Source organism: Protopterus annectens, chromosome 17.part0 (genome assembly GCF_019279795.1).
Source record: "Protopterus annectens isolate FY-2018-M chromosome 17.part0, PAN1.0, whole genome shotgun sequence".
Classification (NCBI taxonomy): domain Eukaryota; kingdom Metazoa; phylum Chordata; order Ceratodontiformes; family Protopteridae; genus Protopterus; species Protopterus annectens.
This window is the reverse complement of record NC_056751.1, coordinates 750,754,105-750,769,104: the sequence shown is the minus strand read 5'-3', so window position 1 is coordinate 750,769,104 and position 15,000 is coordinate 750,754,105. Positions and strand designations below refer to the sequence as shown.

General features: G+C 39.2%; 1 protein-coding gene across 2 annotated transcripts in view; it reads left to right on the top strand.

Moving 5' to 3' along the window:
* Positions 1 to 3,473: 3,473 nt before the first annotated feature.
* LOC122791295 (SLAM family member 9-like) overlaps positions 3,474 to 15,000 on the top strand; it is a 569,735-nt gene continuing 558,208 nt past the window's right edge. For both annotated transcript variants that reach the window (XM_044058978.1, XM_044058979.1), the window contains exon 1: positions 3,474 to 3,766. In XM_044058978.1, coding sequence (XP_043914913.1) covers positions 3,709 to 3,766 — 58 coding nt within the window. In that variant the 5' untranslated portion in view covers positions 3,474 to 3,708. The remainder of the gene's footprint in view (positions 3,767 to 15,000) is intronic.

The following is a 15,000-nucleotide window of genomic DNA, read 5'->3' as shown; positions in this document are numbered from 1 at the left end:
AGGAAACATTGCTCCATACAATCACTAGATGTGATGCCAACAAATTCCAAGAAGTTTCAGGGAGCAAAACAAGGATGGTGCCCACCAGAATGTGTTCAAAATGACACAGCAGATATGAAAGTCTATTAAAAATAGGCTAAATAATGTATTTAGTTTTCCAGGTTCCATGGACTAACTAACACAGATATAATCTGGAAAAGAAATGCTGAGCTATGAAATGAGGGCAGGGTGGAAATGGAGATCTTAACTTTGTGTCTGCTCAGATCAGCAGCACCATTTTGATAAATTACATCTTTCAAAAGAGTTTATTTGTAATCTTTGCAGTAAAGCAACATACCTAAATGCAAGCATTTCTATAGCTTTTCATACATAAAATGCTGCTTGTTAGTTTAAAATGGTGTACAACGTCCTAGCAAAAGCGATAATATTATTCTCAAACTTGTTAAACTGATGCAAAATATTGTTCAGTCCTGTGCCATGCATTGGGGATGGAAGTCATTTTAACAGAGAACAGTACTAAAATGACCTGCAGGCACCATAAATGTTAATGCTACTCTACTTTAACTGGGACTACTTTTTCTGTAATGTTCAATAGTGTAGATTAAAAACTTGTATACTAATAATAACTGCATAATTTCCAAGTAATATAATACAGTTGTCTTTAAGTAAAGAAATATCACTAGGATTGCAAATATCAGGAATTGGCTGAAATTATGGGGCTGTAGTAGTTATCTGCAATGTCAGAATCATAGGAATCCTAGGAAGTTCAAAGCAAGTGAGTCTTTCAACCACTATCCCTAGCCAGTTCCCATGTGAGTCTGTATCTACCCTCTCAAGGGGGACTATGGCCAATCGAGTGTGAACTTATGAATACTCATCCAATTATCCAGGTATTGTTTAAAGAAAGATAGTGTACCACATTGTTTTATCTGCAGGGGAAGTCTCTTCTAGAGGTGAGGGAAATGCCCATGATACCTCTCAACCTGGAAACATCACAAATCTGGACAAAGGCCCATGAAAAGTAGGTACAACTGGCCAAAAATTGGGACTCTGATTAACATCAAATTTGCATACATAATCATGTAACCCCACCCACTAGAGTGAAATTGAGGGATAGCATCCAGAAGATTGAAGTCACTAAATAACAAATAATGGCAGGCATTTGAATTTCAGACTTCATATCCTTCAGGAAGTACATAACAATGCAAAACCTGTTATTCTAGCAACTACCTGAGTTTACAGGAGCAATAGTTAAAATCTGTCACTATTTTTGGGCCTTTGTCCCACCACTATTTTTGGCTTTGTCCAGATTTCTTTTTTAGACAGATTGAGAGATACGGTCTGTTCCCAGCTGCTGACTAACACACACAAACATACCTTGTCTTTCCTTCTCTCTCCACTTTCTCTCTAGTGTGTGCTGCCATTTAATGTGTGTGATTTGCCTAGTTTGGCTTTGGAATTCCTGCCCACTTGTCTGCGTTTCTGAAAGAGATTGATGGCAGCAGTCTAGCTACCAGCAAGACAACACAAAACAAATCTCTTTCACATTTGCTCTCAGGTTCTTAAAGGGCCCCTGCACTGTTGAGTTCTATGATCTGCCTTGGAGACAGAGCAATGCTAAATTACTGGAGTGGCCATCTGTTTTTTGTAACAGTGTGTATCTGCTGTTTTAGTCAGCTTGAGTAAAAGTATGTTTCATGCAGTAGATGCAGTCAGTATACAAATGCAATACATAAAGGGAATCAGTGTTTTGAGTCAGTGTTGCAACTATTCCAACAAATGAAAACCTACAAATTGTGCATTATACAGCAATTCACATAAAACACCTATATAATCAACACTGGCATATATTCATTTTTAAAGTTTTGCAAAACGAAACAGTAACGGAGCTTCAGCTCACTAAACTCATACTTAAAAGTCAAGATGAAATCAGTGGAGATCACAAAAACAAATTTGCTTTGTTCTGGCACTGTATCGGTATCGACATTGTTTCTACTCGAGTTCAGTAACCCTACCTTAAACTCTGTGCTATGCTCTGGTGTATACTCCAAGGTCCATAATGCTTGGATCAGGTTAGCCAGCTGTTCAGTGACCTTTGTCTTTTCCTCATCATCGTTTTTATATTCTGGGCTGTTGCATGTTCCTGAAAAATATATAAACCTTCAATCAAACCCTTCCACTCATTTCCCATTCTGTGCTACAGCCACCCCGATTGAAGTGCTAGGGCTGCCGCCCATAGCTCTGTGACTCGTTTGAGCAGCTCACTTTGGTTTGGGAGACCTGAGACATTACAGAACAGTTCTGTTTTTTTAAGTTAATTTGCGACAGCGTACTTTTCCTTCCAGTAATGCAGTCACAAGTTTTGCACTTTAAATAATAAAATAACAAACATCTTTGGGCTCGGCGGTTGCTCTAATTAATTTAAAACAAAAAACAGATGTCGGTGCCTGGCCTGCTCAAGATGAGAGAGAGAGAGTCATCCTCCTCCACTGCTTCATTCGTTGAGTTCATTCTGAATCCTGACTGCTGCAATGGCAACCATGTTACTTTTGGAAAAAGGTAAACAGAGAGAGTACACACACCCTTGAGCCATAGCCAAATTCCGACAGGCTGTCAGTCTGTCTCACAAAGCTGACGTCATCACACATGCCCTGCACATGATGACGTCAGCAGGAAATTCTTCCAAAAAATTTTGAAAATACAGCTGGGAAATTCGAGAATTAAAGGGGCCACTCATGGCATCCCAGTATTTTGCCCTCAAAACTGGTATTTACAGAGGAATTCAGTATGGTTGACAGGTCTAGAGATGTTTAGTAATGAATTTGGCTCTAGGCCTTTGTTTTACTTATCTACTGAAGCAGGTTTAGAGCCCTTGCTCTGGAATTTGTGGGACTGTTTGATTTGTGAGTGTACAAGAGATCCCGGACTGCTGGGTCCCTGACTGCTCAAGAGACAAGGCATAGATCTCCTCTAAGGAGTCTAAAAGAGACAGAAAAGTGGTGCAGTTTATTTATCTTTTCTGGTAGCTTGGGGATTGTAGCCTGTGATCCTCTTTGTTTGGAATATCTAGGGTCTTTCTAATTGTTTGATATGCCTGATAAGGGGAATGTTCTGTTGTTTCTCAATAATTTGCCTCTGAACATTTTTGCTTAATTAAAACTGCAAATAGTCTTGCAATTAAACTAACAATGTATAGTAATTCAGTAGAATTAATAATGGATTATATAGTGTATTTTACATACAGGGATGCCTTCACAGACACAGAGAATGAGTAACTAATTCACCTCAAGTGTTTATGCTTTGCAAATATAATTTGAGGTCTAGAAGTCAGTTTTGGATGTGATTTGCATTACGTGACGAAGATACCAATCATTCACGACACAGGATACTACAGAATATCTCACTGCAGCATGTTGTGGGAAACTTTCATCTACTAAATCTCAGTAGAAATGTAAATTGTACAAAGCTGTGTATGTCACTTTTGCCGCTGTAAAGGAGAAACAGGCAGTACTTGCAGACAGATGATTTGAAATGTTTTATAACTGAATGTGTTTAAGTGGATTATGTCTGAGTAATTATAAATGCAATAAACCAAAGACAAGCATGATAAATGATGCTAGTTTCTGATATGCTGCACTGCTACAGTGGTAACCTAAACGTGAAGCATCTCTAATGGATCACTTGGGATCGTAACATGAAGTATCTCTAATGGATTACTTGGGGTTGCATGCTTTGTTCCATCTGCTCATCATTATTCATGATACAGGTAATAGTTGTTCTCATTTTAGCTTATATTTGTAGTAACTGACTTTCATGTAAACTAAGTTACACAGTAAGATGCATTATTATGTTAATTTGCTCAGTAGAAATGAAAAGAACCTGCAGTAGATAACAAACACCGAGAAGTGTCTGTTAAGTGACAGAAAAAACAAGCAGTTTCAAAGTAAAATGGTTTATGACAATGTATTTTCCAAGATGCTTGCTTTATAGTAGTGCGTGAATTTGTGGTAGTTAAGACCAAGTCCATTCTTGCCAAACTCACCTTTCAGTCCAGGGAGAAAAGTTGCTTCTTACGAATACTAACTAATAAATTAACTAAAGAACTCCAACAAAAGTTACTTACAAATGTAATAGAAAACTGAAGACATGCAGTGCATTTATTTTTCCAGCCTGCAAATTATAGCTGACAGCCTTTTAAACATCTATGTTTCATTTAGAGTTTTTATACCTTAATAGAGAACAACCACTAAACATCTCATAACTACTAATATTGGTAGAATCCGTAACATTATATCCAATTTTAGCTGTATATTTTCCAGGTCTGTATTATAACCTTGAACATACATAATTTTGAATACCCATGGAAAAAGTCTATGATGTGGCCGTTCGCTCAAGAGGACTGTTGATGAAAAGTTACTCGAGATTTTGTACCTTTGAATATTTAATACAGACCCATATTTTCCTATCAATTTTTTAGGTATTATGTTAGATGTTGCCATTGCAAATGAGGTTCATATGGGTGGGGGCAACAGTATGCCTCCTTAATGACCTCATTTTCCATTACTACTTTATTTTTTCAGGAAAAAGACTGCACACCTTAATAAAGCATCATTACCCCAGAGACAGTACAGTGAAATAAATAATGTAATGAAGCTGCTATGAGTGAATGATGGCCTGATGAAAGGAGCACAGAAAATGCAATATTCAATGAATATAATTCACATTTAGTTAAATGTAAGTCAAACTGAATATTTTTTGGGGGGCAGGGAACCTCCTAACAGTCGTAGTGCAGGTTGCTATGTTCCTCACATTATAATTAAAAAGTCAAGCCTTATATATTAGAATAAATAGCAATTTTATGTTGATGGCTGCTTCAGAATAAGCCTGGTGTATCTTTGAAAAATATTGCATTTCAATAGGAAGTGCTTGTCAAGATTGTTCAGTTTGTTGTGATCTGATAAACCCTGAAAATCTCAGAATACATTTGTATTACAATAAAGTGCTGAGTGTTATTTTTAATTTTTAAAACTGATGCAACATCTTGCAAACAAATTAATAAACTGATGACTTTTACAAAATATGAAAAAGCTGTAGATTATAAATTTTACATACTACCGCGAACATTGTACTGCAGATTAATTCTTGCTTTGTTTAACTGTGGTTTCACACTACCATTGCACACACGCCTTGCAAAAGTGGTATTAGTTTGTTAAAGGTTTTCATACGTCTGGTTAAGCCTTTAAAGTTATGAACTGAAACAGCAAATATGTTGGTGATTGATTATGAGATTAAGATTTTTTTTTGAAGTCTATATTTAGAAACAAAGACCAAGTAGTTTACATGTTTCTTCACATTTCTGCATCTAACAAGGCTAACAAAAATCAGTCTCTTTAACAATGAAGTTTGTTGCTATTGTACATTACTCACAACTACAGTGATTTATTTGACTCATAGCAGTCTGATACTGTCATTAACACTTCTGTGACATCAGCTGCTTCCAGATGTTTGCCTCGACTAATTAATTATAAAGTAACATAAACTTGGGGGGTAAAGTGTTTACCTTATAAACACAAAGTGCAGGGTTTGATCTCCCATGAGGTAATTAGCTAGGTTTAAAAATGACCCACAAAGACAGTTAGTCTAGTACTAATCTATGAACTGAAGAAACAAAGTACTCAAACAAACCAGGAAACAAAACACAAACTGGCAGGTTAAATTCCAAAGCAAGCACCAGGCACAAAAGATAATGTAAATTCTTGATGTTTTAATATAAAAGTAAAATAATAAAATAAAATAAAAATGTTAGCGCTTCCGTTTAGACAGTGTAAACTTCATCAGACAATAATGCAATGCAATAATGCTTTGCCAGAGATGGCCTGGCTGCACCTGTCACTCCTGGGATTCCGGATACTGGCTAAGGTTCTTGGCACCCCTATAGTGCCTTTTTTAGGCAAGGTTCAATTGACAAATTCACCACCATAACAGGAACAGGCAAGCAAAAACTGAGGGTGATGCTACTCAATGCTAGAAGTCTAAATCTCAAAATGCAATCACTCGAGACACTCCTTAAAAATGGAGAACATCGATATATGTGCAGTGACTGAGACCTGGTTCAAGGCTCCAGAGAACACCCCTGTACTACCAGGCTATAACTTATACCACACTTTTCGACCATGTAACCTGGATCGGAACACCAAAGGTGGAGGTGTGCCCATATTCATTAAGGATATCCACACCTCCAGGCTAGTTGCTCAGCATAATGCAGCCGAGGTTATCCAAGTGCAATTAACTCTGGGCAAAACTGCAATCCAAATTGTAGCTTTCTACAGATCACCCACCATGCCCCAGGATCCCCACTCCTCTTTTCTTGATGTACTGAAAAATATTAGGGTTCAACCAAACACCCTAATAATGGGTGATTTCAACTACCCCACCATTAACTGCGAAAACTACTCCTGTACCAACTCCTTCGCTCAACGCTTTCTGGAATTCATAAACTCCAATGCCCTGGATTGACTTATCCACACCCCCACCAGGGGCAATAATATCCTAGATCTAGTCATTACCAGCATAAGTGACCGGTGTTCCACACCTGAAGTCAATACCTCATTGGTCTGATCTGACCATAAGCTTATTACCCTAGATATCCACATCCTGTCCCCACCCCCCATTAAGGAAACCATGGTAAAAAATTTCTCCAAAGCCAACTTCATGCTTCTTAAGATAGAAGTGGTGAACTTCATTACACCCATGCAGATGGACAATACAGTTATGACTATTGAATCCTACACAATTGCACTTTATAAGCACTTACATGAGTGCATGCATCGTGCAATCCCAAACAGAACCAAGATGCTATCCTCCAGAAAAAGGAAGCCAATCTGGTGGTCCCCTGCCATAAACAAACTGTACAACAGAAGGAAGAAACTGTTGCAAAAGAGAGTAAAATCCCATGAGTGGAGGAGCTCCCTGGTCAGCCTCAGTAAGAAGCTGTGATCCCTGATAAAATCCTCCAAAGCTAGTTACGAAAACAAAATCACCACTGATTCTAAAGACAACCACAAAGCATTCTATAGCTATGTCAAGAATCTCAATGGAAACACTCAGATCTGCTCTGTGTTACAGCACAATGGCACTAAATATACAGACCCAACTGATATTGCCAACATTGTGGCAGATAGGTTCAGTGCTAACTTCACCCCCCTCTCACCCCCTAAAGAGCCTATCTCTATATTGGAAGAATGCAAAGTTCCTGTAATCTCAGCTGCACAGGTAAAAACCACACTCTCCAAAGCCAAGAACACAGCATCCACGGGACCAGACAACATCCCAGGCTGTGTTCTATATGAACTACAGAACAAACTGGCACCCCACCTAAGTACCATGTCCAGTCATAGCCTCACCTCAGGCTTTGTGCCTGCTGAATGGCGCACAGTGACGGTTATCCCACTCCACAAAGGGGGAGCCACCACAGATCCTGGGAACTACCACCCCATTAGCCTGACAAGCCTGGTCTGCAAGGCCATGGAACATATCATCATGGAACTTTTAAACAAAGACATTGTTAATCTCCAAACTCTAGACCCCACCCAGTTTGGGTTTGTAAAAGGCAGATCATGTCTCCTAAACCTGATAGACTTCTTTGAAGCAGTCACCAAAGCCGTAGACAAGGATAAGGTGGTTCACACAGCCTATCTAGATCTTGCCAAGGTTTTCAACACCATCCCCCACTCTGGAATTATAGATAAACTCACTAAACTAGGTATAAATCCCTATGTCACAAGATGGGTTGCCAAGTGGCTCACTGACAGAAGCCACACTGTGAAAGTAGCAGACTCCAAATCCAACTTCAGACCAGTGACAAGTGGAGTACCACAGGGTTCAGTCCTGGGTCCTCTCCTGTTTGGTATCTAATTCTCTGAAGTACAGGCTAAAACAGAAGGTCTTTGGCTAATGAAGTTCACAGATGACTGCAAACTAGGAGCCATAATCGAAACTCCTAATGATGTGGACATCCTACAAAAGGGCCTCACTGAGACAGATGCCTGGTGTCAAAGTCATGGCCTCAAGCTCAATGCCAAAAAATGCATTGTCATCCCCTTTGGTAAAAACTCTGTACCCATGAACTACAACATAGGCGGTAGTATACTTAACACCGAAAGTGTGATAAGAGACCTTGGGACACAACTGGACAGTAGTCTCTCTTTTGATAATCACATCGCCACAGGAGTCAAGAAATCCTTCTATGTGGCACACTTCATCACAAAAGGTTTCTCATCCAGAAAAAAAGAGGTCATTGTTCCCCCCTACTCATCACTCATTAGACCCATTATAGAGTACAACGCCCCTTTTGGTATGTACCTCACAAGACATCTACAACAACTGGAAAGGCCACAGAAATACCTCACAAAGAGGATTACTGGCTTCAAACAGATGCCCTACGCAGACCATCTCAAAAAACTCCAGCTTTACTCCATTGCATATCGATTACTCAGAGGTGATCTCTTCCTAACATACAAAGCTATGTCAAAACCCAGAGCTGTTGGACATGCTCCACTTAAAGAAATCCCAATCCCTCTGAGCTACATGCTCTAGGCACCTAAACCTTGTCACCACAGTAAACAGAACATGCCAGAGGGATAGATTCCTGTCCCAGAGACTTCCCATACTCTGGAATAAACTACCTATCTATATCAAACAAAGCTCCTCATTAGCACTCTTCAAGAAAAATGTTGATGATTGGATGGGAAATAGGAAATTCACCCAGGGGATCACCTCTTTGGCTCTGCTCGACAGTGGTACAGGAAAATAATTTTCTTGGGTGGCAAAAGCCAGGGTACCTTTTTGGCTGGGCTTGTATAGGCCCCAGGGCCGATAGCCTAGTACCTACCTATGAACCTATGAATGCAAAACAGACATTTAAAGAGTGCACACTTTATTCTGATTGGACACAAGGAAACAGCAAGCAATAGAAAGAAAAATTAACCCCTCTGTCTCAGTGTTATATCCCCAATGTGTGTTAAAAAATACATTATATTAAAAACACAACTAATTCAAAAGACCCTTTCTCTACCAGTTTCATACCTCTATTCTAAAAGGACTTGTTCATAAATCAGTGATGCATTCCTTACTGCATGATCATATTCACTGTATTATTTTATTTATTTCAAGAGGTTTTAATTTTAGAATGGTGGTTATAGAAGTCCTTTCATTAATACCAGGCCATTTATTAGCATGTAGTAAAATCTGCCATCTAAGTTCTTTTAATTCGAACATTACCTGTCAAGGCTTTTTATCATTAATGTCCACATGATCTATGGCCTGTTCATGGCCATAGATCACTTAGACATTAATGATAAAAAGCCTTGGGGGGGGGGGTTATTGTTAGAATTAAAAGAACTTAGATGGCAGATTTTACTGAATGCTGATAAATGGCCTGGTATTAATGAAAGGACATCTATTACCCCTATTCTAAAATGAGTGAGAATATTTCTGGCTATCTATTTTTCTCTCTCAAATCTCTTTCTCTCATGGTTAAAGTAGGTCAGGATGGTGCCTCTTCAGAGTGCTGTAGTATTGCCAGCACTGGTCAGCAGAATTATTGGCATCACTTACCATCCTGATCAGCTCGAGAATGACATTAACCATGCACAAAAGGCCCAACATTAGCTTAGGAGGTGCACCTGGATGCCCCTATGCAGCTAGAACAAGAAAAGCTTGCTGTTCCTGACACACCATGCTGCAGCTCTGCATTCCCAAGTGCCTGAAGTTGCAATGGCCACTCACACAGTTCTGCTCATAGAGCAAAAAGGAAGCCTTGTATGCACCAACCCACATTTCTAGATCATGTGCATTGCAATGTAATGCTTCATCATGGCACTACTGTATCTCCTAGCAGTGCACCTCAGTGTCTCAGCTGTACACTTGTATGCATGTGCATACAAATTACATGTCTCATAGTCACCATGATATGCATGGATACCTCAAACATGTCCAGGTAGCACAATGCACTATGGCAGTAATTCAAAAATGTATCACTCTGTAGCTTTATTAGCATAAATGGGCACTAATTGGCTCTTGGGATCTTGATACAGAACATAAATGTCATTTGGAGCAACCACACTCAATACTGGACAGCTCTGGCATACTGGACATCTGATAGACATTCTACTGACTTCCAGCTTTACAGATTTTAGAAGAGAATCCTGTCTGTAAAATGTCACAGCAAGAACAACAAACCTTGTAGTGGATATATGTCACACTGTGGCAGACATCGTGTGCTGTATATGGCAAACCATCTCATTTCTGACTATCAGTCACCCATGCTCTGCGTTTTGCTACTAGCCATGATAATTTGTACTGTGCAGTGAACTAGTCATCTATGAATCCCAGCCAAATCATATGCACATGGAGCAATGAATATAGACCATCTATCATTATCTACTGGTAGTTCAGTTCTATATTGATAGGCGGTTTCTTGAACAAACTGGGCAGCATCAGAATAAGTGAACAGATATTGAGAAATATTTTCAAATGGGCTTAATAGAATGATTGTGCCAGTCTGGCCAGAGATCTATAGGAATTACAGCATAACCAAACCAGATAAACCATCATGAGTTTGTATCGCACTGTGCTTGTCCTTGACTGAACTGTGTTATCCACTAAACTCCACAAAGAGTAGAGAAGTGGAATCAGCTGGGCACCCTCTCTGCTTGTGTCCCAGTGCGTTATTGAATCGCTGATTACTCTTGACTAGTAAATTGCAGTGCCCTCTCTTACTGGAATCACCTTCTAATCATCCTGCATGCTACTAGATATGCACAATGATTCTGGACCTTCCAATAAGGGAATGATAACTCTCATCACTACTCTAAGTGAAAGCAGTAATGAACAATATATTTAATACCATCTCCATACCTGGGGTGCATGCTATATGTCTTCATCTATATAGCTTCTAAAGTACAGTATGTTTTTAGCAGAGTGCTCATGCTAATTTTAAATAAAGTCTAAAATCATCTAACTAATTAATCTATGTTCACAGCTGTAGAAATCAACATAAACATTTATCCTCATCTCTCCCATATTACATTTTTAGTTATATCATAATTCAGCTTTAAAACCTAGTACTAATGACTCACAGATGGACTGGTGTCCAGTCCAGGATTAGTTTCTCAGCCTGGTGCCTACTGAGTGTCAGGATAGATACTGGTTCCCACCATGACATTCACTTGGAATAAGTAGATATTTGAAAATGAATGAATTTGCAATGGACTGCATGCTCATAAGGACTTCCATATACACTGCATAATTAGTATCTTGGGTATGAGGGTGAGTAAAAAGGAAAGAATAACCAAAGGAAGAGAGGTAGTGAACAATCACAAAAAGACTAAGGACTATCATAAGGCATTCTTTAGTTCCATCTGTAGCCTAAAAGGAAAGGCCTCGATTTGCACTAAACTGGTAGTTAATGATACCACATATACTGAGCCTGTGGACATAGCTAACCTGTTAGCCAACAGGTTCTGTGAAACTTTACTCCCCTGTCCCCGGAACACACACCCCATGACATCCCTACCATCTGTCCTCTACCTTGTTTCTCTAAAGAGCAGGTCATAAACGCACTCTCCAAGGCCAAAAACACAGCATCTACAGTACCTGATAATATCCCTGGCTGTGTCCTACATGGGCTCCAACAAGAATTAGCAACACCATTGGGTACTCCTTTTAATCATAGTCTAAGCACTGGCTTTATCCCAGCTGAATGGAAAATAGCCACCATTATCCCCCTGCACACAGGTGTTGCTTCCACTGACCCTGGGAACTATAGCCCTATTAGTCTGACTAGCCTTATCTTCAAGGCCATGGAGTGAATCATCATGGACCTTAGCAACAAAGATATAGTTAATCTCCAAACACTTGACCCTACTCAGTTTGGATTTGTCAAAGGAAGATCATGCCTATTAAATCTGGTGGACTTCTTTAAGATAGTCACCAATGCACTGCATGAGGGGAAATCTGTGCATACCACCTACCTAAACTTAGACAAGACTTTTGCAACTATACCCCACTCAGGCATCATTGACAGACTCACCTAGCTAGGTATCACTCCTTATATCATTACGTGGGTCACCAACTGGCTCACTGATAGAAACCATACAGTCAAAATAAGGGAATCCTCCTCTGTCAGCAGACCTGTAACCAGTGGGGTCCACAGGGATCAGTCCTGGGACCTCTACTGTTAAGAATCTATTTCTCCAAAGTACAAGCAAAAACTAAAGGTCTGTGGCTGACAAAGTTTGCTGATGACTGCAAACTGGCAGGGGTCATAGACTCTCCAAATTATGTCAGCATCCTACAAGAGCATCTTATGCAAACAAATAATTGGTGCCAAAGCCATGGCCTTAAACTCAATGTAAAAAAATGTATTATCGTCCCTTTTGGTAAGAGTGATGTTCTTGCTAATTACCACATCAAAAGCAACACCCTAAGTATGCCCTCAGTGGTGAGAGACCTAGGCACACACGTTGACAACAACCTTACGTTTGATCACTATGTCTCCACAGTGGTAAGAATGGCATTATGTATAGCTCATCTCATAAGTAATGACATTGTCTCCAGAAAAAAAGAAGTTAAAACTTCCCTGTACTCTTCCCTCATCAGGCCAATAACTGTGTACAATGCCCCTTTTGGTATGTACCTTTCCAAGCACCTGCAGCACTTGGAGAGACCACAAAGGTTCCTCACAAGGAAAATTCATGATCTTTAGCATCTTTCCTATGAGGATTGTCTGAAATTACTGTCACTTTATTCTGTTTCATACATACTGCTCAGAGGTGATCTCAAGGCAATCTCTGACCCTACTTTATTGGAAATGCTGCATATCTGTAAGTCAAATGGTACACAGGTTACTTGCTCTAAAGATCTTAACCTGGTATTTGACTTTAATAGAATGTGCTGGAGGGACGGATTTGTCTCCCTGAGATTGCTACACCTTTGGAACAGACTCCCACTTCATGTCAAACCGAGCATCTCAATGGCCCTCTTCAAATGCAATCTGGACAAGTAGATAGGTAACAGTAAATTCACTGCAGGGGTTTCACCTGTGTCTCTCTTGGACAGGGGCAATAGATACTGATCGTGGAAATAAGGGTAACTTGGTTAGGCTTGTAAAGGCCCTAGGGCCATTAGCCTAGTAACTTCCTATGAAAATTAAAATGTGTCCCATTTTGGCGACTCATAGCAACATACAGAAAAGATTTAAATGCAAAAAGACAGAACAGATCCTTTGCTCCATCTGTATTGCATTTGGCCATCAAGACTGACATTACACCATACGATGATCTTTTCTGAACTATGTTTATGATATATTAGGCAGTGTCATTTCATGGAGTGTATCATTTTAAATATTCATTAGAAGCAAGAATTAAATTCATTACTTCACGTTTATGATAACACCAAGAAGAAAAGATTTTCAGTTCATGTATTTCACTCATTAGATTACTATATCTCTGTGGATTACCTCTCCTAAAGGTTACTGAGAGGTGATGTGTGCCTAGCTTAAAATGCTTCCTCAAACCCAGCTTTGATTGATCTCTTGCACATCCACAAAGCAAACAGTACCAGGAACATTAGATCAAGGGACCTGAACTTTGCCTGTGACATAAATAAAACATGCTGGAAAGACAGATATGTGGCTCAAAGGATACCAGCACTATGGAACAGGTCCCCATCAACATGAAACAGAGTTCATCCTTGATCCTTTTCAAGTGAAACCTTTATCATTGCATGGGAAATTGTAAATCCACCCCCTGTCTGATCCCTATGTGTCTGATGGACAGAGGCCGACAGTAAATTAACTGATCCCAAACTAACATACTCCCGTCACATAACCCTTAGCTACCTCCTTACTAAAATAACCCCACCATATAGTCATCCAATGTACTCATAGTCAAAACTGCGTTGGATTGCATGGCTAGGCTTATAAAGCCTTTAGTGGTCGATAGCCATGTATAAGCCTGCAAACCTATATTTACCTTTTATGTTAACTGCCTTATCAAAATTCTGGTACTTACGAAACACTGCTGTCTACAAACCAGAAAAGTATTCCGTAGAACAGATCATTCATTTCAATAGATTCATTGCTCCTTGCCTTTTTGAAATATCTTATTAGAGCTGACAGTGGATTGGAGGCTGCATCATATGTTCTGAAGCGTATATCTGCAAGTGTCTTTCTCTGTCTCTTGCACCCTTCCATTCCTCCTCCGGTTTTCCTTTCTCAGCACTTGCTGTTTTAAGAAAGAAAACTATTTGACCTACCCTGTTGTTAGATCTCTTCACAATTTTTAAATGTTTTTTTTTTAATCACAGCTCTCCAAGAGTAGCTGCTAATGGCTGACAGCTTATTTGTTAGCTATCATTCGACATACGTTAACACTTAGGCTTTTTAGAAGACATGAGTTACTAGGATGGCAGCAAAAGCTTTGCCCTTTATAATTTATAAATAAATGGTTTTGCTAGTAAATGTGAGTTCTATACAAAGTATAGGTGACATCTTAGTAGAAAATCTGATGGAAATTGTGCCACTTACTAATGAAATTACTCTATTAATAAACAAAATAACAATTCTGGAAACACCTCTATCTATCCAGATTTTTGCCTCTTATTTTTGGGCTTCCCCTAATAAAATTTGTAGTTTTCAGGCAAATCAATGAGGATTGATGTCACCATATAATAACAACAGAAATTCGAATTTCAGACTTCAAATCATTCAAAACTGCATGCCGATGCAAAACCTTTTTGTATAGCAACTTTCTAAGTTTATAAGAGCAATATTTAGAAATCTTGGCTTCGTCTACATTTCTTGCCTTACAAGTTGAAAGGTATGTTTGGAAATCAAACCTGAGAGTGAATATTTATTTGGTGGTGCATAGTCAATAAAGTTATCTAATCAGGTGTTGGTGCAAAGCTGTTGTATGCAAGCAAAATGGGTGTTAATATAAA